The sequence below is a fragment of the Pipra filicauda genome, unplaced genomic scaffold (genome assembly GCF_003945595.2).
Source record: "Pipra filicauda isolate LSUMZ 115617 unplaced genomic scaffold, ASM394559v2 scaffold8_size5757611_pilon, whole genome shotgun sequence".
Lineage (NCBI taxonomy): Eukaryota > Metazoa > Chordata > Aves > Passeriformes > Pipridae > Pipra > Pipra filicauda.
Genome location: NW_024105087.1, coordinates 5013117 through 5039989, shown reverse-complemented (window position 1 = coordinate 5039989; position 26873 = coordinate 5013117). Strand labels below are relative to the sequence as shown.

The 26873-nt window shown below is 43.4% G+C and overlaps 2 protein-coding genes across 4 annotated transcripts in view; one reads left to right on the top strand and one right to left on the bottom strand.

Annotated features, from left to right (window-relative positions):
* Positions 1–16970, bottom strand: part of LIN54 (lin-54 DREAM MuvB core complex component) — a 44097-nt gene extending 27127 nt beyond the window's left edge. Inside the window, exon 1 of one of the 3 annotated variants that reach the window (XM_027738544.2) lies at positions 16737–16970. Coding sequence is in view for 2 of the 3 variants with exons in the window: in XM_027738540.2 (XP_027594341.2) it covers positions 8313–8424 (112 nt within the window). In the remaining variant the exon portion in view is untranslated. Of the gene's footprint in view, positions 1–8312; positions 9031–16736 lie in introns of those variants that run through there. The other 2 variants (XM_027738540.2, XM_027738543.2) reach the window with 2 other exon arrangements.
* Positions 16971–17168: 198 nt separating this feature from the next.
* On the top strand, positions 17169–26308 carry COPS4 (COP9 signalosome subunit 4). Its single transcript, XM_027738523.2, has 10 exons — positions 17169–17332; positions 18426–18505; positions 19083–19234; positions 20492–20595; positions 21425–21578; positions 22720–22870; positions 23267–23437; positions 24707–24822; positions 25189–25273; positions 25740–26308. Exons 1-10 carry the CDS (start codon positions 17256–17258, stop codon positions 25871–25873), a joined length of 1224 nt encoding a protein of 407 aa, XP_027594324.2. The 5' UTR covers positions 17169–17255; the 3' UTR covers positions 25874–26308.
* Positions 26309–26873: the final 565 nt, after the last annotated feature.

Below are 26873 nucleotides of genomic sequence, written 5' to 3'. Positions count from 1 at the left end.
TTTTAAACAGCATTCTGACTCCAAACCAACCACTTGCAAATCAGAATGCAAAAGGAAAAGAAATACGTCACATCAAGTCTGGAATCAGCAACTGACATGTAAAAAGAAAAGAAACATTACTCATGGCTACTGAATTAACAGCTCATGGCGACCACATTGAAAGATTTTGCATTTACCACGTCTCATCATTTCACAGTTAGCTTCCATTAATGTGTCCAGGCTTGTGTCACCAACAACAGCAAGAAAGAACCATACACAACCCACTTGTTCTATTTCTTCATTGCACATTGGATACGACTGAAATAGATACATGAAAGGCAACAATCAAAATCTCACCCTAACTATACCACAGGCTGCTGTCAAAGGCAGCTCCAGCATCCCTGCAGATTTTTACTTCTTGGTATCTAGCCAGGATTTCTCAACAGTTCAGCTGCTTATTTTTCACTAATGCTTTTATACTGTTTCCATTTTTTCCAGCTCCTCTACTAAAGTGATTACCAACAGTAAAAGCATGCCAACCTCTTTTAAGATTCTAACAGCTTAGATCTTCAAGAAAGTGTAGAGAATTAGTTTAACTATTTAAAACCCTTGAAAGCTTCCTTCACTTCAGCAGTCATGCTTTGAGTACTTGATAATGCAAGAAGTACACCTACAACCCCTCAAAAAGATGCATCTTTACACTTAACTTGGCTCAAAACCTGAAGAAAAAAACCAATCTAGGCCAAGAAGTGTATGAGCACACTATCAGGCTGGGGAACTCCACAAAAATCCTAGGATCAGATTACTAAACAGATAATTTTAGCCCACAAAAGACAGCTAAATTAAAAGTTCAAGAAGAAATTCTTGCAATGAATTCTTGTAAACATAGCTCAGCTTAGGACACTCAGCCAGCCAAACACATATAAAAAATTTGGGACTAAAGCATACTGTCAGCAAAGCCTTGGACCAACAACATTGAAAAACGCTAGGTACTGCTAGGAGGAGGACAGGGACAAATTCTCAGCTTGAGTGAACCACCTGTGATCATCCTAGCCATAGAACAGATTTCTACTCTTGATATTCACAAAGAATAATACATATATGATGTTGTAAAGGGGATTTATAAGGAAGAGGATAAATACTGCCAGGATTGATAGCAAATACAAAGAATGGTATCTCACAGGTACATGTGAACTTTGATCTTTTTTCTCTTTGTCACTAGCATGTCACTGCACAATCTTTAAGAAACTCTGTTAAAAGAGTTGAGATTGATTATATCAACACCTTTGTTGATAAAACACCAAAGCTGCCACACTAAACACGAAAATCCAGAAAATCAGTATCATAAAGCGCAGTGATCTGCAAACAAGTAAACAAAATGCAAGATGCAACGATGTTTGTATTTCACGTTAACTGCATCTTATAAGATCCAGAAATGTCTCTGTTTCACTAAGATAAGAACAGTTAACCTTCCAGTCTGCAACCATGACCAGTTTGAGTACAGTAATATGTTACAAAACCATCAGTGAGGCTATGCACTGCAAGTAAAACTGTTCATAAATTCAGATTACACAGGAATAAGGCTGCAGAGATCAGCTCTACAAGAAGTCCTGGGAAGGTTATGCATGTTAGCAAGGTCATCAGAATGAAGCAGCAGACCATGAAACTCATCACCATTTGTGGCTGCTTCAGCAGACCCTTTCCCATTCCCTTCTCAGTGCACAGCACACAGTTGGTGGTGCTCAGCCATGGGAACGCTCTGGTATAACTTGACAGATTTAAGAACACTGGCCAGACCTGCCTAAAGTCATTGGCAACATTCATTTTCTAACTAAATTCTCAAATGTCACTTTCACCAGAAAATAAGGAAATCAAACCGGTAACAGTTTTTGTATGAACACCTCGAAGCGCAAACCAAACTCACAGCACCACCCAAAATCAAAGGCTTCATGAATGCATTTCGTGGAATGTAACCCCTCGGGATCAGTAAAACTGTTGCCACATGCAGAGCAAATGCTAAGTGAAACTAAGTATCCTTACCAGATACTGCAGTATCTGTTAGTAGTTCTGTAAAGCTTGGCCAGATACACACAATTAAGTGTAGCACTATTAAGCACCAGCAAGTGCAAGTATTTTCAGCTTCCCAAGCTATAAACCGCAAAAATCCTTAAAAAGAAGTATGAAGAAGAACAATGAAGCCTGCCCTCAAGAAGGGGGAGAATGAGGCAGGAAACTTGGGTCAGATGAATGGCAGAGAAGTGGACAACCCAATCAATAATTGTTCACTCCAACTACAATGGACTCTAAACAAAAATGAATACAAAAGAATGCAGTATCACCGATCAGCCAGTAAAAAAGGGCTAACATTTGGCATTTCCACTGCTGAGACCAAAATGTGCCAACACTATCCCTCCTCTTTCTGATCAAGGTGGAGCAGAGGACTGTCAGCAGGCCATGGCTCACATTGGAGGATTTTAAAACTCAAAACCCCCATAATAATTGTATGGTTACATTAATAAATTGGCATATTTAAACCTTAACTAGTAAAGGTTTAAAAATATAATTTATTCCAATCCTAAAGCCATTCATTAGAACAAAAGCAACAGCAGGAGGAAGAAGGGGAAAGACAGAATGAATCCTTCATGATTTAACTGAGAAGAATGAGATGCTGTCAACCACATGCAATCAAAATTTAGGCTTATAGGCTTTTCAAATTTTTCAGCTTCTGCTTATCTGCCCTCTCCAACAGTGGCAGATCTGTAAACTCCTGAAGGCTGCTGAGCTGGAAAAAATCTGATTTTTTGGGTCTTAATACTTAGAGATTAAGCAGTTTAAAATCACCAGGCCTCGAGCACCAGGGCCTAGACCTTTCTCCTGGGACAGAGACAGGCAGCAGACCTTCTGCCAAAGGTGTGCCCAGGTGCTGGATTTTTGATGTCAGCGCCAGCAAGAGGTGCCCAGAGCCTGGAGATGGATCGTAAGTCAGCAAGAGAGAACTCAAAGAGCAGCACAAAGGAACTCCAGCCAGTAAATCGGCTTCATCAGGGACCCTTCTTACATGCCTCTATGCCCCCACATATTTAGTATGGGGAATAAACAAAAGCAGTTAAGAGATGTGTGCACACCTGCAGGAATATGATCTCATTGACATCACGGAGATGTGGTGGGATGGATGGCTTCTATGACCAGAGTGCTGGAATAAAAGGATACAGGCTCTTCAGGAAGGGCAGGCATAAGAGACAAGGAGGGGGTGTCAGCCTCTATGTCAGTGATCAGCTGGAGCACACGGAGCTCTGCCTGAGGATGGTGAGGAGGCAATCGAGAGCTTATCTATCAGGATTAAGAGAAGGGTGGGGACAGGTGACATTACAGTAGGGGTCACATGTATAGACAGGCCACCCAACCAGGAAGACTGAGCTAAAGAGGTCCTCAATAGACAGACGGGAGCATCCTCACATTCACAAGCCCTGGTCCTCACAGGGAACCACCTCAATGTCTGTTGGAGAGACAACACAGCAGGGCACAAACAATTCATGAGGTTCTTGGAATTTGTTGATCACTTCCTTCCCCAAGTGATAAGAGAAGCCAATGAGAAGAGGTACAATGCTGGACCTTGTGCTCATAGACAGGGAGGGCCTGGTGGGGAATGTAAAGCTCCAAGGCAGCCTTGGCTACAGTGACCATAAAACGGTGAAGTTCAAGATCCTCAGGGCAGTGAGGAGGGCACACAGTGCCCATGACTTCAGGAGAGCAGACTTTGGCCTCTTCAGGCATCTGCTTGGTAGGGTATCGTGGAACAAAGCCCTGGAGCCTTGGAGGGGCCCAATGAAGCTGGCTAATATTCAAGCATCACTTCCTCCAGACTCAAGATTGGCACATTCCTAAGAGTAAGAAATCAAGTAAGCTGGGTGAGAGACTGACATGGATGAACAAGAGGTTCTGGCAAAACTTAAATAGAAGAAGGAAGATTAAAGAATGTGAAGAAAGGGACAGGCCACTTGGGAGGAATATAGGTACATTGTCAGATTATGCGGAGACATGACAAGGAAGGTTAAGGTCCATTTGGAATTAAATCTGGCAAGAGATGTCAAGGACAACAAGAAGGGTTTCTTCAAGTACATGAGTAGCAAAAGGAAGACTAGGGAAATTGTGGGACCACTGCTGAATGAGATGGGTGCCCTGGTGACAAAGGACACAGACAAGATGGAGTTACCAAACGCCTTCTCTGCTTGAGTCTTACTGCTAAGGCCAGCTCTCAGGAATCCCTAACCCTGGAGCTAAGAGAGAAAGTCTGGAGAAAAAAAAAGTTTCCTTACTTGAGGAGGATAGGGCTAGAGATCACTTAGGCAAACCTAACACCCACAAATCCAGGGACCCTGATGGGATTGCACCCACAGGTGCTGAAGGATCTGCTGGCAGATATTAGTGCTAAGCTACTTTCCACCATCTTTGAAAGGTAATGGAGAAAAGGAGAGACACACATGGACTGGAGGAAAGCCAACGTTACTCCAGCCTCCAGAAAGGGCAAAAAAGAGGACCCAGGAAACTACAGGCCAGTCAGTCTCACCTCAATCCCTGGAAAGGTGATGGAACAGCTTATCCTGGCCATCACCTCTAAACATGTGGAAGAAGTTAATCAGGAGCAGTCATCACAGATTCACCAAAGGGTAATAATACTTGACCAGTCTGACAGTCTTCTGCGATGAAATGACTGGTTGGGTAGATGAGGGGAGAGCACTGCATGCTGTCTTTCTTGACCCCATTAAGGTTTTTTACACTGTCTCCCAAAATATCCACACAGGCAAGCTCAGGAGGTGTGGGTTGGGTGAGTAGACAGTGAGGTAGATTGAAAACTGGCTGAACAGCAGAGCTCAGAGAGTTGTGATCAGACACAGTCTGGTTGGAGGCCTGTAGGTCACAGTGTTCCCCAGGGGTCAGTACTGGGTTGGTCTTGTTCGACCTGTTAAATGATGTGGACGAAGGGACAGAGTGCACCCTCAGCAAGCAGGCTTGATGATGATACAAAACTGGGAGGAGTGGCTGATACACCAGGAGGTTGTGCTGCCATTCAGTGAGACTTGGACAGGTTGGAGAGTTGAGGAGAGAGGAACCCAATGAAGTTTAACAAAGGCAAGTGCAGGGTTCTGCATCTGGAGAGGAACAAACCCAAGCACTGGTACAGGCTGGGGGGGCAACCTGCTGGAAAGCAGCTCTGCAGAGAAGGACCTGGGAGTTCCAGTGGCCAAGTTCACCGCAAGCCAGCAGTGTGTCCTTATGGCCAAGAAAGCCAATGGTATCTTGGGGGGTTTCAGGAACAGTGTGGCCACGATCTAGAACAGCTGCCCAGAGAGGTTGTGGAGTTTCCTTCTCTGCAGAAATCCACCTGGATACCAACACATGTAGCCTGCTCTAGGTTTGGCAGGCAGGTTGGACTATATCATCTTCAGAGGGCCCTTCCAACCCCAACCATTCTGTGATTGTGTGAGCAGTCGGAAGCTGCAACAACAGCAAAATTTAAGTACAGTCCAATGGAAACACTGCACTGCAGTAGCAATTCATTCACTTACTCCCATTCACCTTCCTAATTTTCCAGTTCTTGGGATGGAGGGGGAAAAAAGCATGCTGCAATTATTTAACCATGAAACAGTTACTAAGCTCTCTAGGCTGCTATAATTGACATATAATACTACAAAAGACTGTCAACGACAGTTAAAACACAATGAATGTCCCCTCCCCCCCCAAACAACCCACAGAGGAAGAATGAGATGATGTTCTTTACAAACATGCTGTAAACTAAAAAAAAAGGATATTTTATTAAAGTTTTCAAAAATTCATGTCTTACTGTCTTAAAAACTGAAACGGTTTACATGACTGTATCTTCCTCCTTCACCACAACAGCTGCTACAAATATACTTCAAGACTCAGCTATCCTGTGACCTATAGCTGTTTTCTTCACATCAAAATTATTTCTCACATACCAGGAATCACAGCATGCTACCACAGAAATTAGATTACACACGCCAAGCACAAAAGCAATTTTTACAATTAAACTAACAAGGACCTTAGATAGAGTACCTAACCAAAAATCCCCAGGAGTCAGAGCCTTTCAGGCAAAACAGAAGGTAGAAACAGGAAAAAAGCTACAACTAAATTTTTGATAAAGACAGCATGTCATACAAATTGCAAATGGTTGAATCATATTGCACATGTGAGTGTATTGCTTCCTAGAAAACCAGCATTTCAAAACACTGAGATATCTAGCTCCAGTTTGGACAATCCCCTTTTCACCACAAGCAAACATTATATTGCCCAAATGTACCATCTATTAAAAAGAAGATTATTAAAGAAGAACATTCCAGCCATTGTGAGGTACTGAGCAGTATTACCCAACAAAACTCCAAGCACTTGCTCAGAATCACTAGTATCTAGAAAACTAAGCCACTTAAAGATCAAATTACTTTCCCATGCATGGCTTGTAGCTATTCCCTTGCTCTCACATGCTGGTTAAATGTCCATTAAGAAAAGGGCAAAACCATACCATTTTACTAATATTAGCCTGCATTTCAAGCCATGTCTATGTTTCAAATTTGCAGAGATATCTATCTATCTACTCATAATCATCAATGGATACTTTCAGCATTTGTTACTTGTGGCTCACAGCAAGTCAAAAACTCAGACTCCCATGTCATTCTGAAGATGCACCAGGATCAGCAAGCTGATGATAAACCTGCTTCTTGAGAAGTCCTTGGAGTCCTTTAAGGGTCTAATCCTCACCAGTGCTAACTAAATTCCAGAGTGTGCTGAAGAGCACATCCTCCTTTCCTTTTTACCACGGTAGGGTTAAAGTCTTAAACACTGCTTGTTTACCACACACAATACTCAGAGCAACTTTCCAGGAAAGAACTGGAAATAACATTCATTGCAGCAGAATACTTCAAAGCAGTTCAGTTTTGCCTTTTGTAACTGGAAACAATGTTCTACTTTCAAGCAGAGCTTTAGACAAACTAAAAATAAAATAGAAACTAAAAATGAGAACACTTCCCTTCACCCTTCTCTTGGTTTCTATGCCAGTTTCAGTCATTTTCACAACATACAGTGGGACAAATGCTAAAACACAGAACTGCACAGGTGTTACATTCTGAAGGTGTTCACTGCCATGAACAATTCAAAATTTGGGTTTGTATATTCCAGGGCCTTTATATTTAATGAAGCATTTCTAACCCTATGCAAACTTTGTGGTGAGACCAAAAGAAAAAAAAAAAAACAACAAAATAACATAAAATTATTCAATTTTCTGTATTTAATATTAGGAGGCCAATATTAAGACAATAAGAATCTAAAGTTAAAGTGAATAAACATGCAGTGAACTTCTCTTGACTGAAAAAAAGCAAACCAAAACCTGAAACATGAGGAGTACTTATCACCAGGCCCAAATACTGCAGATTTCAGACTCTGAAGTATAGGTTGAAATAAAGGTCTCGCTTTCCAAATTTTGAACACCTCTTGAATGCACAGCTACAGAATAATTCAGAACACGCAGTGATATCACACCAAGAACACTCTCAAAAACAACGAGCATGAAAACTGCCATCATAGGCTTGATATCGAGTTCCTCACAGACTTTCAGCAGGTGTTATCACATTGTGCACCTTTAAGATTAGGCTTGTTGCCAGCAATTTGAGCAAGAGCACATTTTAGCACGTGTTTACGAGCAAGAGTTCATCACAACAGAATTGTAACCTACCAGTTTTATTGACACTCTGCCACTGGGAAGCATGATGATTACGCAGTGCACCACACCTATACTACACCTGCACTGTCCAGCTGAAGGTACAACACATGAAGTTCATTCTAATCAAAACAAAAAACCCACACACAACACTGATTTCAGTGGGGTATTTAATTTCAAATATGGCACAGAAAAGCACTTTGTCCTAAAAACATAATTCCTTATGCGTCTTATGCAACCACATGATTCTTTTCGCAGTTAAGAGAACAAAGAGACGAAAACCAAGTAAAAATCTTAAGACCACAAACCACAATGCTTTCAAGGTAGTGATGGTAAGATTTGAACAGCAGTGAAAGCTGCTAAGACCACTACTGCTTTTTAAACGTATCCTAGAAATCTAAGTTGGCTCTTTCCATTTTTGAGTCCAGTGGATCATTAAAAGAAAAGCAAAAATAGCTTTAACAGTTATATTGCAGGGATTTGTGAGAAAACATGCTTCTAGCTGCAAATCTCAGCAGCTCCACCAGCTTTAAACGTGACAACACTTCACAAGTGCAGAATATATTTACTTGCAGAAGGGCTGAGCTGAAGATAAATAACTCACCTGCAGGCAAACTGTGACTTCGTTCAGATGCCAAAAAAACACTATTATACCCCCTCCTTCCCACTTTACTCTCCAGATGAAGCACCCCTATGTTATTTTTGGGAAAGTCCATTTATATAACTAGGACTATGCAATAACCGACTGACTTTTGTGGAATTAAATTTCAAATTAAGATTTTGAGTCAGGAGATCGATTCAATGGGAAAAGTGGGAATTTCAGTGGAATCTTCATCTCTGCCGCAGAACCACGTGGGACACTTAAAATGTAGGCTTCTCAGACCTCTGAAGTCTCATGTGACATAACATAAAAGGTTGAAGAGCCTCTGAAACACAAACGGGTAAGTTTCATTAGGTGTACGGAAAACCAACAGTTTTGGATAAACACTTCAAAAACCCCCAAAAGCTCACAGACAGGACTAGCCAAAGAGAAGCATTTCAGTGACTAGGAGCACACAGCATCTCCTACAACCTTTGTTTTCAATATGCTGGAAGTGACAGTGAAATATTGACACTGTATCTTATCCTGTCCCAGGAGATGCTTTATTCCAGACAGCACAACAAGGCCACCTAGAAAGAATTCTTCTCATGCACCGTTCATGCTGCTCAATATATCCCTTTCTGTCCTTATAGGATACTGTTCCAAATTTGACTTCTATGGCAAACACGCTTGACCACCATTTGGACAAGTCCCCACCACACTGAGTTGAATGTTCATCTCATTCTCAGAATGAGTAAGAGAAGAAACAATTACATGCCAAACCTTAACTATATTTTTCCATTGAAAAAAAGTTGTTTGCCTTTTTTTTTAATGTAGCAAGATCTAGCTCACAGCTTCCCTCTCTACTACCTCTAAGACAACTCTGTATACACAAAAGAAGCTTTTGCCAACTGTAAATCCATAATTTGGAGGACTGGAGATTAACAGTGTTATCTGTGATGGGACATTGAAGCTGACCTGCAGCTTGGCAGGTTGTTTGCTGTGACTCAGCTGCCCTAGTTCACAGTTAAACAGAGTTAAAAGCACCACATATCCACAGAGCTGGACATACCTGAACCAGAGGGTGTCACAGCACCTCACTAAGTTCCTCCAGAATCCAGCTCAGGACATGCAGCCAAGCAGCTCTGTGTCAAACTGCACAATCTATCAAAACCAACTGAGCAGCAGCAATATAACTTATAAGCGACTATGGGATTCTTGTGCAAAATGCACCTGCATTGTTGAGGACAGCTCAGGTTCTCATGATCTGGACAACTAAGATCTTATGTTGCAGCCATAAACAAATAGTAGAAACCAATGTAGCAACCTATGATACCAACGTCCTTAAAGATTTTTGTTTTCAAGAATCCAGGCTATCCAACTTGTCAAAACCTTTTATTCAACTGATTTCTTTTTGCTGAAATAACACTAAAACTCACCTTCCTGTCCAACAGAAAGAATAAGCCCTTATTTTTCTCAGTCATTCTAGCAGCACAGTAAAAATTGAAAAGCAGCTTCCCTCTTGCATGTTTTCTGCTTCTCTCTTGGGAGAATCTGTAGCTCATATACATTTTCTCCCACAGGAAAAGAGAAGTGACAAACTTTGCTAATATCAGTGTAGGTGAAAAATTGCCTACAGCCTTGTTGGTCACTCCAGTGTAGCCACTTCACAGTACTGGCACCATAACTAATGCAAATGGAAATGGAAATGGAAAAAAAATGGAAATGGAAATGCAAATGGAAAAAAAACCCCAGTCTTCATTTAATGTTCCAGACATTAACCCAGCAAACAGACAAAACTTATTTCAAGAAAAGATTGAATGCACCACATAAAAGCAAAAGGCTCATGGTCCCCAGAGATTCTTGACTGCTTGCTAATGCAAGTGGATTTAGAACACCTACCTATGCAAAGCAGAAAGAAGCTACAATTAAGAAGTCACTTGTTTGCCTAAGTCGATTTCAAAGGGAAAACAAATAAACCTCAGAGAAACAAATCCTTTCATTATTTTATAAACAACAAAAAAATAAAGAAAGTGCTAGTAAAGTTACTTGTTTGCTGTGTTCTCCCATCCGTTTTTGCCAAACACAAACAAGCACACATCAATTATTCCAGTCAACTGAAATTCACCAAGAGCAATGGCACAAAAAGATAGGAAATGCATTTATTATGAAACTCTTGAGACCTGGCATGTCAGAAAAACCTCCACAGAAGCATATGTATGCCCAAGACTCAGCCTGTACTGCTGGCATGTTATCGAATGAAAAAGCACAACTGCACACAGGTGATCCTGCTGTAGTACAACTTTCGTAATTAACTGCTGTTCTTCAATTTTGCTATCATTTCAATAATGGGCAAAATAGTGTCATTCATTTTATGCATTTCCCATTTTCTTACTCTTTCTGACACTCTACAGTTTGTCTCTAAAATGGAAAGGTTTGTTTTGTCGTAAAGCAAAGACCTACAAAAATCACTCAGCACTGTTTTCTCAACGGTCTCTTTTGTTTAAGCTTACTGAGTTAGAGATTGCTTTTAAAAAATGCAGGTAATGAAACCAGAAAAAGATTAATCCATAAGGACGCTATGATTAACAAAGGTAAGTGGAAAAATTAATCATCTAAGCCTGCAAACTCACCATGTTTGCATATGTAACTGCAGACTGAAAGCAAATCGTTTGAACGCAGTAACAAAATATGTAAGTGGAACACAGACAAAATAATTTCCATTTTCTTTCCCATTCTCCACATAGGACAGGGAAGCAGTTTGCCTGCATGCTTCCCAGAGAATCATGGTTCTAGATTTATCAAATCCAATACCAGTGGCAAACTATAGCAAGAAAAAATCTCCAGCCTTAGTCCTTACAAAACATTGACTATGTAACAAGTGTAAGTATCCAGTCTTTTTTTCAACAGTTACAAGGAATACTTAAGAAAATATCAGGTGTTCTACTACAAATTAACCATCTATAGTTGCAAAACAGTTCCCAAGGCAACCATACTTCACTCAACCAACACATATCATTCCCTTCCCATTACTCTGCATTCTGTTAAGTGAATGCTCCCTACCTGACACACCATACATACAACTGTGTGCAGCAGATCAGAAGAATGGGCAAGGTACACAAATTAGCAATGCCTACACGTTCAAACTGACAGTTATCAAGTGATGTGTACATGAGAATTTTATATTATACAGTTAAGGTTTTGGGCTTTGTGTTTTGGGGGTTTTTTTAGTTGTTTGGTTGGGGTTTTTTCCACGGGAAGATTGATTAAACTCATGTTACCACTGTCATAACAGAGGTGCTAGCTGCTTTCTTTTTAAGAATGGACAGAGAAAAACAAACCCAACAAACTTTGTAACCAGTTCCCCACATACCAGTTATGAAGAGATCCTTCTTCCCTAGGCAAGTTCTGGGTATAGAATCATAGGATCAGCCAGGTTGGAAAGGACCTCTGAGATCATCAAGTCCAACCCTTGATTCACTACTGCTGTGGTTACCAGACCATGGCACTAAGTGCCACATCCAGTCTCATCTTAAAAACCTCCAGGGACGGAGAATCCACCACTTCCCTGGGCAGCCATTCCAGTGCCTGATTACCCCTTCTGTAAAGAACCTCCTCCTAATTATCTGTTTCCATTATAATTTTAAAAGGAAAAGCAAAAGCTAAAAAACATTATATGTCAACAAACTGCTAATCATACACTAACAAAAACAAGCACCTGATACAATTTTATAGGATTTAATGTGAGAAATCACAGAAGCAGCTCTGCAGCGTTTAACATTCTGCTTTGCAGACGTTGCTGAGCTCTTTGGGCTGGAAGTTAGCTTAAAGAAGACAGAAGTTCTCCATCAACCTGCACCTCAGGAAGTCTTCCATCATCTCCACATCACCATTGGCGAAGCCTCATCTCCTCAGATGGTAAGATGGACGGAGAGATAGACAATAGGTTAGCAAAGGCATATAGTGCCTTCGGAAAACTCCATAAAAGAGTTTGGCGAAATAAACACTTGAAGAAAAGTACCAAGATCAGTGTTTACAGAGCCATAGTGTTGTCTACTCTCTTATACGGATCTGAATCATGGGGCATCTACCGCCACCACCTGCGTCTCCTAGAACGCTTCCATCAACGCTGTCTCCGTACAATCCTCAACATCCACTGGTCAGATTATGTGACCAATACATCTGTTCTAGAACAAGCAGCTGTCACAAGTATTGAGGCCATGTTACTGAGAACACAGCTGCGTTGGGCAGGGCACGTCTCCAGGATGAAGGACCACCGCCTCCCTAAGATCCTGCTTTACGGTGAACTTGCCACTGGCTGCCGCAAGAGAGGAGCCCCGAAGAAAAGACACAAGGACTCCCTGAAACAACATCTCAGCCTTGGCCATATTGATCACCATAACTGGTCTACTCTGGCCTCCAATCGGGAGGCCTGGAGACACACCATCTATAAGGCTGCTGACGCTTTCGAGAAAGCACGCAGGATCACTCTTGAGGAGAAAAGACAACACAGAAAGAATCATGCCTTGCAGAATATATCACCTAAGGAGTCCTTCTGCTGTGCCTTTTGCAACCGGACGTGTCTATCTCCTATTGGCCTTTTTAGCCACCAATGTGCTTGTAACAGATGTGGGTAGAGCCCTCCCCAAATCTTCATTCGCGAAGCCCAGCCATGATGATGATGATAATGTGAGAAATATCCTAGCAATACCTTTATTGCACTGCTATTTCAAATAGCATCATTTGCTACTTTGACCTCTGTGTGCACATGATCAGCAGCATTACTTTCCTTATATTTCAATTCCCTGCAAGTATTAAGTCAGCACTACTGCTAAAAGTCTCCTGTCCACCTTTGGCATCTGCCCATCCATTTCCATACATTTTCCCTCCTCCTTGTGCTATCAACCATCTATGTAGCTGAAAGGGCAGCCCAGATAAAGGAGCCAGGTTGAAGCAAAGCTAGCCATCCAAACCAAACTGTGGGCTAGCACAGCCTCATTTTCTCCATGCTGCTAACGCTGGTGTGCAACCCAGGAAGGAAACTTCTCTACAAAGTAGCAAGCAAATTCTGGCGAGTCAGTGTGCTTGGATAGCTCAGTTCAAAGTTTACCAGCACCACAATAGCACTGAGGAATCACACCCGAAAGACCTTTCACAAGAACAGAAAGAAGCTTTTTCAGATAGGCTTCTTGAGTCTATAACAGAAACTGCTTTTACTCCAAAGGAAGAAAACACCCAAAACAGCCAGTCCATAGAGATGGGGATTCAGTATGTACCTAGAACTCGTACAACAGATCAAAGCAGAGCCCAAAACTAAGGACATAACCCTCATACAGGTAAGCAACATGTCTGGTTGCAGAAGGATGGCTCCTGAAGGGGAATGACACACAAGCCAAAAGAGTTAAGAAGCCACTAATCTACATCAGGATCTGGAACATGACAAACCTGAATCTCTCACATCACGTAGCTGTGCATTCCATGACTGATCAATGGATTATTCCATCAGTCTCATTCTTTCTTACGCAAGAAAATTTTTTTTAATACTTCTAATGCTGTCAAGGGAGCGAGCCTGGTCACAGGCTGTACTGAAAGCCACATGCTGCTTATCGGCTTTCTAAGCAACTGAGGAAACCAAGCTACTCAAATATAAGGCCTGGCAAAATACAAACCCTTGAATCAAGAATTCGAGAATTGTTTTCCTCTTCTCACTCGGAGCTCCTGAAACTAAGAATAATAATAAAAAACCTAAAACAAACATGAGTTTGTCCCCTAGGTACTTGTTATAAAATAGCCTACGGTACCCTCCTGCTGTCACAGTACACAAACTGTAGGACATTAGGATGTGCTTCTGACAGCATGTGAAGAAGAAAGCACCACCTCTGTAGCATAGGAAAGGAACAAAAACACAAGCAGACCAAGTGACAGATAAAGAAGCATGGTTCCTTGCTGGAGCAGAAATCAAAACACACACCACCTCCAATCTACCTTAGGTGTTTTTTCTTCCCCATTAAATATTTTTCAAACAGGCATAAGGGAAAAGAACGTAAGGGGCTTTGACTGCTTTTCCAAACCTAAAATATCCCAATGTGTGAGATAACAATGGTTCTAAGGCTGAAATCTGAAAGCGCTCTTCACCACACTTCATATTGACCTGTAGTTCACAGATAGTGAACCTGAAAGCAGTTAAACCTTTTTGAGAATTCTGGCTGAACTGTTCAGAGCATTCAGTTACAAACTATCTGAGCTTGGACATTACAGGAGTATAAGCAAACCAAACATCAGCAGGTAGTTTTTGATACATAATCTGAACAACCAACCTTGCATAACAAACTTTCCAAGCTTACAGCATTACAACAAGCATGAAGTACTTTTTTAACCCATCAGAGAAGCTGGGCAGTATTTTCTAACACACTCTCCAAGCCAGCCTTCAAGAGTGCTTGGCCTACAGAGCAATACAGCCACACATCTCTGTGGGTCCATACCAGGCATGTAACTAACAGTTACCGCTTGCTGACAGATAGGTAAACTGGATGACTTGAGGAATAAAAGGATTCCACTAACAGAAGAAATATTTTCAGCTGATAACTCACTATTCTTCTTGCCTCCCATAAGCCAAAAGCTATTGTGAATAAGTTAGCCACAATTATTCATTGCCTGTTTGTTATTGCCAGTTGTATGTAAACATTGCAAAGAATAGTTAAAATTACTTTTCTATATTCAGTATTTCCTATAATAACTGTAATATATTTAAAACAACTGTTCAGAAGGATGAATCTAATGACAAATTGTTTAAATATCTGTTCTTTCTTCACTGGAAATCTTAGGTATGAGAGCTTTTTCACTATATTCCAGTGGACAGTTGCACATGCTGTGGATGCCACAGTGCTTTCCAGAACCCAAAACCTCAATACGAGGCGTTACATAATTAGTACACAGCGCGCTTCAAAGTCAAGGTCACGAATAATTAATGACACATTCTGAATGCAAATCACAGATGCTTCATAACACACAAGAGGGGTGACGAGAGAAGCTGGGACCATCCCAAAAGATGGTCCAGTTACATTTACAGAATCACAGAGTCGTCAGGGTTGGAAGGGACCTCTGGAGATCATCTAGTCCAAACCCCCTGACAACGCAGGGTCACCTGGAGCAGGTGACAAAAGTGCCTGCAGGTGAGTTTGGAATATCTCCAGAGAGAGAGACTCCACAACCTCTCTGGGCAGCCTGTTCCAGTGCTCTGCCACCTTCAACATAAAAAAGTTCTTTATCATGTTGAGGTGAAACTTCTTGTGTTTTAGTTTATGGCCATTGCTCCTCATCCTACTGCTGGGCACCACCAAAAAGAGTCTGGCACCATCCTCTTGGCACCTGCCTTTGAAACATTTATATGTATTAACTGGATCCCCTCTCAATCTTCTGGACCAAACAGGCCCAGCTCCCACGGTCTCTCCTCTTAAGAGAGATGCTCCAGACGTCTCATCATCTTTGTGGCCTCCGCTGGACCCTCTCCCTTAGCTCCTTGTCCTTTTTGTCCTGAGGAGCCCAGGACTGGACACGTTCCCCTGGAGCTCGGGGGCTGTCCAGGGCCGGACAGCGGTGCGCTCAAGGCACAGGTGTGCCCTGACACCCTGGGCGAGCCAAGAAAGCGCCGCACCCGCCGCGCGGGGCAGCGCCCGGGCCATCGCCCCGCTGACACGGGCGGGACACGCTCACCGCCCGGCACCGAGCGCGGCGCGGCCCCGGAGGCTCCCCGGGCCCCTCGGGCGGCAGGTCCGGGTCGCAGCCCGGTCCCTGGGGCGACCCTGCGCGGTGTCCCGCGGGCCGGAGCAGCCGGGCCCCGCAGGGCCCAGCGCGACGAGCCCCGGCGACTGCGGGCCCCGCGCGGAGCCGCCGCCGCGGCCGCTTTCCCCCCGCGCCGCCCGGGCCGGGTCTCACCTGGCGGGGGCGGCCCGGGCCCGTCAGCGCCGGCGGCCGCCGCCGCATTTCGAAAGATCCGCCATTTTCAGCCCGTCACCGCCGCTCCCGCCCCCGCCGCACCTGCCCCCGCCGCCCCGCCCCGGCGCCGCCCCGCAGAGCCGCCAACCCCGGCCCCTTCCGCACCGCCGGGTCCCGCGCAGACCCCGCTCCGAGGGGCAGCCTCGCCGCTCCCCGCGGCCCTTCTGACCGCGCCGCCCCGCCGCAGCTCCGGGCGCAGCTGCCCCCGGCGAGCGGCGGGGACGGGATGGGACGTGCCAGGCGGGCGCCCCTGCGGCGGAGCGGCGGCTGGGACCGGCCGTCCGCGCCATCCCGCGGGGGAGGCCGGTGGGGCCGCCCGGGAGCATGGCCCGCCGTGGGCAGAGCGCCCGGCGAGGCCGGGCCTGCTCCTTCCTGGCGGGAGGCGGCTGTCAGCCGTGCCCGGCACCCCCTTCCCCGTCCTCCCGCCGCCGCTTTCCCGCCCCTCGCACTCACCGGGCGGGCGGGTGCTCTCCCTCCTTCTGCGCTGGCGGTGCCTCTGCACGGTGCCGGCGCCCCCCCGGTGCCGCTCCCGGGGGCCGCGGCGGCGGCCGCGCCCGCGCCGATCCCGCCGCCGCGTTTGTTCAAAATCACGCGCCCCGCGCCATTCCCCCGCCGCATCCCATAATACTGCGCCGCGCCGCCCTGGCAACCGCCGGCGCAGCAGCGCCCCGCGCTTCCGGGACCCGCCCCGCCCCGCCGGCCGCTTCCGGGGCCGCGCGGGCGCCACCCGCGGGAAGAAGAAGAAGAGGAGGAGGAGGAAGAGGAGGCAGGGAGGAAGCCGCGGCCTTTCCCCGCGCGTGGGATTTGCGCGCGCGCGCCCCTGTCCCGTGGGATATCGCGCGCGGGGCCCGCCCGGCGCGGCCCCGTCCCGCTCCCGCTGCCCGCGCTCTTTCCCCCCCGCGCAGTCACGTGACCGCCCCCGCCGCCGCGCGCGCGGCTCCATGGTGGGAGGAGGCGGTGGCGGCTCCCAAGATGGCGGCGGGCGCAGTGAGGCAGGACCTGGCGCAGCTCATGAACTCCAGCGGCTCCCACAAGGACCTGGCGGGAAAGTGAGTCGTCCCCGCGGCGGGGCCGAGGGGTGCGAGCCGGAGCGGGGTCGAGAGGGGGGCGCCGGGCCCTGGGAGGGACGAGGCGGGTCTTGCCCAGCGGCCGCGCTGCTTTAAATAAAAAGGACACGGAAAGATTTCACCTCGTCGTTCTGTAATTTCTTCTTTTTGTTTGTTTGCGGGCTCCTCGCGTGTCCGCCCGCCCCTCAGAGCTCGGCTGCTGTGCCACAGCGATTGGTCAGGGAGTTGATTTTCCCCGGCTGCCATAGATACGTCAACGACTCTACTATTGCTATTATTAATAATTATTATCCTTTCTATTATTTTCATTATTATTATTTTTTTATTTTGGACGGCAAACCTCGGGGGTTGAACTGCTCGCGGCGCGATGTGTCTCGTGGATTTTTACTCCCCCGGGACATGCGGATCGGCCACCTGGAATTCTTGGAGTCCCAGTCCAGTTGCTTGTGTTCTGGGGAGGCTGAGTCACTTTTAGGACTTGTGGTGTAAAACCAAGGAAATTTCCCCCCCAAAATGTGGCTTCAGCGTAAATGTAGCACTTCATCAGTGTCGCACACGCTGAGGCGAAGTTTATTCCATTTGTGCAGGAATAAGCACTTGAAAATGCCCAGTCTGCGCTGTCCTCCTGTCAAGTGGATATAACATGGTGTTCACCCCTCACAACACTGTTTCTCAGTTTCACTGAATGTGGCACTTTGGACATTTTTTCTTTATTAGGCTGAACCCATGAACGATAATAGTTTTCATTACTTTTTCTGTTTACTATCCTAGGCATGTGATTATTATTTTTTTTTAAAACCTTCAAGATTGCGCATACATTCCCAGATAACATGAGGAGCTATGTTGTCTGAGAATCTAGTCCTGGGATTTAAGAAGAGCCAGATATCAGTTCCAGGTGAATGTTCATGACCTTTGAGAACGTATTCTTTGGAAAATTGCCACCTCAAGGCATAGAAAATATAAACAAAATTAGGGCTCTGACATAGAAAATAAGCAGAGAGGCAGAACTTCTTAGTGACAAAATGTGCCCTGTGAGTGATTTTTAACTTTTTTTTTTTTTCCCAATCTTGGACAGATACCGTCAAATATTGGAAAAAGCCATTCAGCTGTCGGGTGTAGAACAACTTGAAGCTTTGAAAGCTTTTGTGGAAGCAAGTAAGTAGAATTGGTTACACGCTGAGCGAAGGCCAGAAGTCTGTGGGGTTGCATATTTGCAAGCTCTGCCTGAGGCTACATAAATACATGATGTTTGGGTCCTGTTGGAACTCAAACACAACAGGAAGAGGAACCGTCATCACCTCATTCAGAAGTTCAGAGGGAATGGAATTATTAAGGGTTTTTTTGTGTTGTATTGGGTGTTTGGCTTATTGAACGCCTCTGTAAATTACACCTGTTGTAGTTCTTTTAGAGTTGAGAGTAAACTTAGTGAGACTAAGCCTAAAGGTTTACTTTGTCCAAGATATTTCAGCAACTGAGGACAGCGATTCAGCATGAAACACCTCCCTAAACTATAAATTGTAGTGAAAAATTCATTATTATATGTCAGGGGTTAGAACTCTGGTGACCTGTAGTCAGTTTCTGAAAGAAAAAAAAAAAAAAACACCTTTAAAAACAACCCCCTTCACTTGGATGCAGTTTTAAAAATTGGAATATTCAAATTTATTCTAAAAGCAAGTGATTGCTTATAGTGAAAGCACTGACAAATGTTGCATCTCTTTTGTCTCTGACCCAGTGGTGAATGAGAATGTCAGTCTGGTGATCTCACGTCAGCTGCTGACAGATTTCTGTACCCATCTTCCAAGTCTTCCTGACAGCACAGCCAAAGAAATCTACCACTTCACCTTGGAAAAGATACAGCCTAGAGTTATTTCATTTGAAGAGCAGGTGAGAGATCAATGTTGAGGAGGTTTTGGTTTGAGGGTTTGGCTTTGGTTCCTCTTCCCCCCCTCCCCCTTATCTGCTGACTATTTTAAGCCTTTAAAAAAGCTGTTCAAAACAGATACTCCTACTTGGAGTCCAGTTTTGCGTTCCTGTACATGGAAAACTTGAGTTAAATGCAGAGAGTATTTAGGACTGTGCAAAGAATACAGACTTAGTCGCTTCGTAATGATGCTGGGCATGTAATTCCTCTGCTACCAGAAAATGGCTTCTTACAATGGAACAATACTTGAGCTTGGAGTTGCTGTTGAGAGACAGACTGGTACTCATTGTATTGCCTTCTGCCCCAGTACTGGGGCAGGCAGGTGATGTAAAGAGCATGCATCTTGACAGATAGCTTTTGTTTCGAAATAAACAACCTCTGTGTGTGTGTTCTGTTTAGCTATAGTCATTTTACCAGGAAAAAAATGTCCACATCCCAGTTCTAGTTGACTACTGAATGTGCTGCAGTTCTTTTCCAATTCAGTTCTGTGTTTTGCTGTATGAATGTGCATCATCATCTGAGAGGCTGTTTATCTAAAAAGCCTCTAGGATCTAGTGTTGAGAAGAAAGGCAAGGCAATTTCTGTCACGATTTATATTTTCTTCTCTTTATCTGTTGTATTTTTAGGCAGCTTTTGCTCTAAGTCTGAGCTGAATATGCTTGCCTCTTGTTGTCATGATTATGCATAAATTAAATCCAAGGCATCTGATGATTTCTTTTTTTTACCCACGCTTCTACTTCTAAAACCTGGGCTGTAAGCACTGACATTTTACCTGCTGACAGCTGCCCTACAAAGCAGAAGTTTCTGCAGTAGGATCTAATCATTCATGTCTCACAGGCATGATATGAGGTGTAACTGCAACAAATGGCTTGTGAATCTTGGTGTTCCAGTTCTTGAAAGATTCGTTTCATCTTTTTAAAAGCTTTATAAATGGTTACTACTTGTCACTCCCTGATGATGAATTCTTTTTATGTTGTCAGAAACTGAAGTGGACGTGCTTCAAACCAGCACTCATATTTAAAAAGTTTGGTATTAAAACTTGATCCAGGAGTCCCACACAGGAGTCCTTGCATGGGAAGAGTTGCATGTGTGCAGGTTGCTGTGTCTGTGAAGGTGGGGTGTAGGTTGAGGGGATTCAGGAAGAAGAACAAACACTGTGACAGTTAATCCAGAACCATTAAACTCTTATAGTTTCTGCTACCGATTTTATTATTCTTTAGGTCGCTTCAATAAGGCAACATCTTGCATCGATCTACGAGAAAGAAGAAGACTGGAGAAATGCAGCACAAGTGTTGGTGGGGATCCCTTTGGAAACAGGGCAAAAGTATGTTACACACAGTTCTGTGCTGTTACATGTACTTTGCTCTCTTTGTACTTAACTAGATCAGTGAGTGAGAATTTTTAGGTTGCATATTTTCCCAGAGCTACTGTAGTTCAGGCCAGAACTACTGTCAGATGACAGAAATATAGCTTGATGACTGTACATTACAGTAGGAGTTTAGTGGGTCAAAATGCTGCATCAGAAGTTATGCACTATTAATTAGTCTTGTTGATAAACAATTCTTTTTACTAGTATTTTGCAAACATGCTTCTAAGGTTATGGAAAGGTTCTTGAAAGGTGGCACTTCTTCCATGTGTCCACCTTCTCAGTTCAAAATGAAGACACAGTTTGAAATGGGATATTAACAAATACAGTAGAGGATTCTTTCAGGTGTTTGTGGGGTGGGTTTGGTTTGGTTTTTTGGATTTAGAACCCTTGCTGTTACTTTTCTCTGGTTGTTCTTCCTGTCCTCTTTCTCTGCATGCAGAAGGAACTGCTGTAGGCTTTGCACTACAGGTTTGCTTCTTAACTCAAATGGCTCACCACTTGTGGCAGACTTCCAATCCACAAAAATCAGATTATTAGCGTGTACATTTGTGTCTTGGTGGACAGCATTATTTCTACTGCTGTTTGTAGGGGCCAGTTCTATATTAGCATTCATCTCAAATTTCCTTACACTGAACAGAGAGCGCTAATTTTGGTGTTAGGGAAGAAGAAAGCAGGGTAAACCAAATGTTGCCAAGTGCTTGAGAATCATAATATATGTTTAGAACAGTTAGGAGCAAGGGTAGTTCTGGAGCAACTCTGAGCACTTGCTTTTCTTTCTCTACAGACAGTACAATGTAGATTATAAACTGGAGACCTACCTGAAAATTGCCAGGCTGTATCTGGAGGATGATGACCCTGTTCAGGCAGAAGCATATATTAATCGAGCTTCCCTGCTGCAGAATGAATCAACTAATGAGCAGCTGCAAATCCATTATAAGGTTGTCTAACTTGCTTTATTGCTTTCTCTTTCTGTAGGGAGATGATTCCACACTGAGATTTTTTTATTTTTTTTTTTTACATACTGCCACTAAAACTTTCATAAAGAGAAAAGAGACAAAGGGAAAAGCTTCTAAATGGTTTTGGGAGCTTGAGAGACACAGCAATAATGAAACAACTCTTTCCTTGTGATGCGGAGATAAGTCTGTAAAGATTCCTTAAATGCCAATTTCCTTTACTGATTGAGAAGGCTTCAAAACATCTGAAATATTGTTGAAAATGTTGCCTCCACCTTTGTTTGTAAATCTAAGAGGGGGAAAAAATTGCATCCAATAACTAGGGACAATGGAAGACCTCCCTGTCCCCCTCCCTTCCCCTCAGTAATTAGATAATGATTCCCATCCATAAAAGTAGCTTCTTTAAAATTTTAAGTAGTTAATTAACTGCTGGCCTTTCTGCTTATTTGTGAGTTTACTGTGTACACAGTTCATACACAAATTTCTCAAATGTAACTGATGAGCAATGATGACTACAGTGTAACAGTACTGATCAAGGGGACGGTGTTTAAAATTCTACAACACAAACCAGGTGTGCCATGAGCTGTGTAACTCAGTGTCTAGTGGCTTTGATTTGTTGGTTTTCTCTTTCCTTTTTTTCTCCTCCCATGCTAATTTTTAAAGTGTACGCTAAGTTGAAAGTGTAAATATTTTCTGTAAATTGTAGAAGAGCACAAAGGAGGGAAGAAATATCAGATGCTGTTACAGCCCTGAAAGGAAAAAGCAAACACTTGAAACACACAAATTGCTACCTAAGTGCCAGCTGTCAGTGTCAATAGTGAAGGGGAACCTTACATAAGTACAGTATCAGCTGTACAATATTTCATGTACTTAAGTTTCTGGCCTTTAGACATTTGAAATATTTAACGTGTGAACAGTGGTGGGAAGTGCCCTTTTAATTGCTTTCCATGATACTTTAGCAAGGACTTTTCAAGTCAGGCTAATTCTTTGAAGACACAGATTCCCCTAAGATGCAGAAGAGCAATATTTATGGGAGCTGTCACTTGATAGTGTGCAAGTTTTGCACACCTGTATTATGCAGCCACCTCTGCTACTTTTCTTTTTCTGAGACATCCTTCCTTTCTAGGTTTGCTATGCTCGAGTTCTCGATTACAGAAGAAAGTTCATTGAGGCTGCCCAAAGATACAACGAGCTGTCCTATAAGAGCATAGTCCACGAAACTGAGCGACTGGAGGCATTGAAGCATGCTTTGCATTGTACTATTTTGGCATCAGCAGGTAAAATACGTTTTTATATAAAAGAGCCAACGTAGGTGTTTCCCCTGAAGCAAGTAATCTTGTGTATTACTTGTGTGGAGGTATCTTGCACTAAGATTTGTTGAGGAATCCAAAGTTATGAACACGGTGTCAGAATTGCCTGTTGGCATCTGTTAGCTCAGAGGTGGATCAGTTCGGTGTCTTTGCCTGTGATAAGGTGGCATCTTGGCTAAAAATGCAGAAGGTAGTGGCAGATGGTGTTTTGGAACTGAGCACAACCACATTCCTTCCTTAGTACAGCTTCATTGGCTGTTACTTGCGTGTATGGAGGAAAAACAATGGTAACTTCCTGCTGTTTATCTCTAAATACTTGGTGCTTTGGTGATCATTTGTGAGGATTCTTCCTGACTGCCCTAGGACAGCAGCGTTCTCGCATGCTTGCTACGCTCTTCAAGGATGAGAGATGCCAGCAGCTCGCAGCCTATGGGATCTTGGAGAAAATGTATCTCGACAGAATTATCCGTGGAAATCAACTGCAAGAGTTTGCAGCTATGCTGATGCCTCACCAGAAAGCAACTACAGCCGATGGTACGTATTTCTGTAAAACCTCCTGATGTTAGGTGCTCATCCGTGGGAGTTAGACTTGCCCAATTCAGGCAAGAAGGGTAATGGAGAAGAACTTAGTATTGCTTATATTGTTATTTTTAAATTATTTTTTCAGCATGTTACCCTCATGGGCACAGTAAAGTTTCTAAGCTATAAGTCATCTTACCGATTTGCCCTTCAGGTTTTTGAAATACTCTTCTGGAAGATAACTTGTCAAATTTTCTTTCTCTGTCCTCTTCACTGACAACCTCCCAGTATTCCTAACTGAGTCTCTGTCCTTCTGAGCTTCTCCAGTTCTAAGGCAGTGTTATAAATAGGATGCCTAGAAACACATGACATGCACGTAAGCCATAAATGGTCTGTGCAGATGATGAATTTATTTGAACTGCTTCCTGACTTGACAGGAAGGTGACGTAGAGTGAGAGGATGATTTAGACCTCACACTTTATCCACATTGTTTTCTGAACCATCTCACTGTCACCTTCTTAGCTCTGGAACCTCTGAATAGTGAGAAATAACGTCAAGTAATGTCTTCACTGGAATACTAAACATGCTGGTCTCTGACACAGGAAAATCTTCCTAGTGAATAATAATTGTTGATTAGGGACAAATAAATAACTGTGTAGTTGCAGAAGTGAAAACTGTGTTAAAAGTACTTGCTAACAGTCTCCTACAGTCCTTTCCTTGGGTCAGTTTGTTGTTTATTTATAACCTGTACTGTTTGTCCTTATAAGTTAAAGAATGCAGGTTAGTTGATATTTAATATTGTGCTTACCTTCAACTAGAGGTTAAGGGGCAAATGAGTTAAACTGTTCAGTCAACAGCGATGGACCCTTAGATAAGGGTCTATCACAAGAACACTAAGGGAGAGTTAATTGTACCCTAAGAGCTGTAATGAATAATAAAAAACCAAAGCAGTGGTCTTTCCATTTGGCAAGCTAGGAACTGATCACAGGAGGTCAAACTCCCTCAGTTCAGGCATTGGGTCTTGTAGCAAGGGATCCACCTGATTATTCTAGAAATTAAATAAAAGGGTTTAAGCTATCTGCCTTAAAATCAACCACGTGCTGTCTATTTCTTTTTGTTCACTGTCTCTGCGGAGCTTAACGCTGATGCGAGGCAGATGCATCTGGACCTTCTGCACTTGTAACACTTTGGAAAAAAAAAAAAAGTACTTTTTTACTTGCTCTACAATATAAACCAATATTTAAATCTGTTTTGAGGTTTTTTTTCCTCATCTTAACCCTTAAGGTTCCAGTATCCTGGACAGAGCTGTTATTGAACACAACTTACTATCTGCGAGCAAGCTTTACAACAACATTACTTTTGAAGAGCTCGGAGCGTTACTAGAGATCCCAGCAGCCAAGGTATCCATTGTCTACTTTTTTTTTTTTTAAAAAACAAGGAACATCTGCAGCTTGAGAAAATAGCTGTGGTAAATATTAGGGAAAATAGTTAAATATTAGGAAATAATTAAATATATCGTGTTATGAGGAAGGTTGAATACCTAGCACATCTTGTGAGAATGGAAGGTACACCATGTGGAAAGAGCAATAGTGGAGTTAGATACCACTGATAGTATGTCTAATCATTTCATAATTAGTGTTGTCTATAGGTTCCTTCCCCCACAGTGTGTGCAGATGTAGAAAAGCCTATAAGGCTGTTAGGTCTTAATAATTTTTAACTTCTTTCAGAATGGATGAAGTTTCTGCCATCTTTCTTTACTCTTCCAGGCAGAAAAGATTGCTTCTCAGATGATAACCGAGGGTCGCATGAACGGATTTATTGATCAGATTGACGGAATTGTTCATTTTGAGAGTAAGTTCAACCACAGTAACTTACTTTTTTAGCACCTTTCAGAGTGAGCTTTTTGAGGTAGTGTTCAACAGGATAAGGAAATTTAGGTTTAATACCTTGTCTGAAGGGAGCTTGCTGTGTCTTGCTGCGGCCAGGAGGTGGCAGGGTTTGCCATAATGGAGAGAGAACCTTTGACTTTTCACCCGCAGAAAAGTGTGAATTTATTCCATCAGTCTCCTTGCAGGAACAGGCTCACCAGGAAGTTCTCTGTTCAAATCTACTTTCAATGCAGGAGTCAGGCTTTTAACAGCTGAAATAATGGTAGCTTTGGAATACTGAAATGAGCCTGCTGTAGCTGCAAGGAAAGCTTCCTCTGTGAATTAGGTGAGGGCAGTGGCAGATTGAAAGGTTGCAGTTGAAGAGGCAAGGGATTTGCTAAGACTTACTTTGTTTAGAATGGGTTGTTTGGGTTTTTTTTTCTTTTCAGCTCGTGAAGCTTTGCCAACTTGGGACAAACAGATTCAGTCACTGTGTTTCCAAGTGAACAACCTGCTGGAGAAGATAAGTCAGACAGCCCCGGAATGGACGGCGCAGGCCATGGAGGCCCAGATGGCTCAATGACTGTGCAGCCGTTGTCCAAATGGAGGCAATCAACTGCCTGCTATGCTGGAAGAAGGGAACTGAGCAGGACTGTGAAACAAATAACCCACATTCATTTCCCTGTCTTCTGCTTTCACTATGGCTTAGGACACAATTAGGTGATACCACGTTTGGTGTGACAGGCTTAGAATGTTCTCTGAGCTTAGAATGATGCTGTTGCTGCCTCTGTGTTGCACTCTGCTGTCCTGAAAACTGTGGGTTCCATGTGGAAGAAGCTGTAATGTCTGCAGCAAGATTTGGGTTTGGTTTATTTAATTTCCTCCCCACACACTGTATTGTTAGAGCTTTGTGGCCCATTACTTCCTGTGATGCTTGAATCCTGCTATGAAAATAGAAGCACCGTGTTTCTTTTAGTTGTAATAAAGGCTAAGCCATTTGGCTTAAGTGTTGTAAGGACCCAGGGTTTGGGATTTGTTTTTGTTTTGTTTTGCTTTCATTTTTTTTTCTTTAACAGTAACTTGAAATAAGTAGAATTTTTGTAATTATCATTTTCAGCCCCCAAAAACACTAAATGTGTAACAGCTTTTTTTCCTTCTTTTTTTTTTTTTCTTATAAAATGCAAGTTTGAAATCTTAACTTGAAGTAAATACTGACCTTCTCCTGCACTGGTGGTGCAGTAGGGCACAGTTATTTGTGCTGGGAGTTGAGGTAAAGACCAGTGTTGCCAAGAGAGCTTGTTGCAGTGATATGGTAAGCGATGAGAACATAGAACATGCCGAGTAAGGTAAGCCAAGCATGCTCTTTGTTTTATTTCCTAGGACAGCACTGGTAATAGTACAAAAGTATCCAGAGTGCTTTTTGGAACTGGAGGTGTAACAGGAGACTTTGACAGGTAGGGATTCTGCACTCAAAAGATGAAACAACTTCTGCAGCTGGAGTGGCCGGAGAATACTGTGCAACTTAATTATGTAATGAGATACAACCACTAGGTAAAGGTGTCACGTGATAAGCAGGACTAACT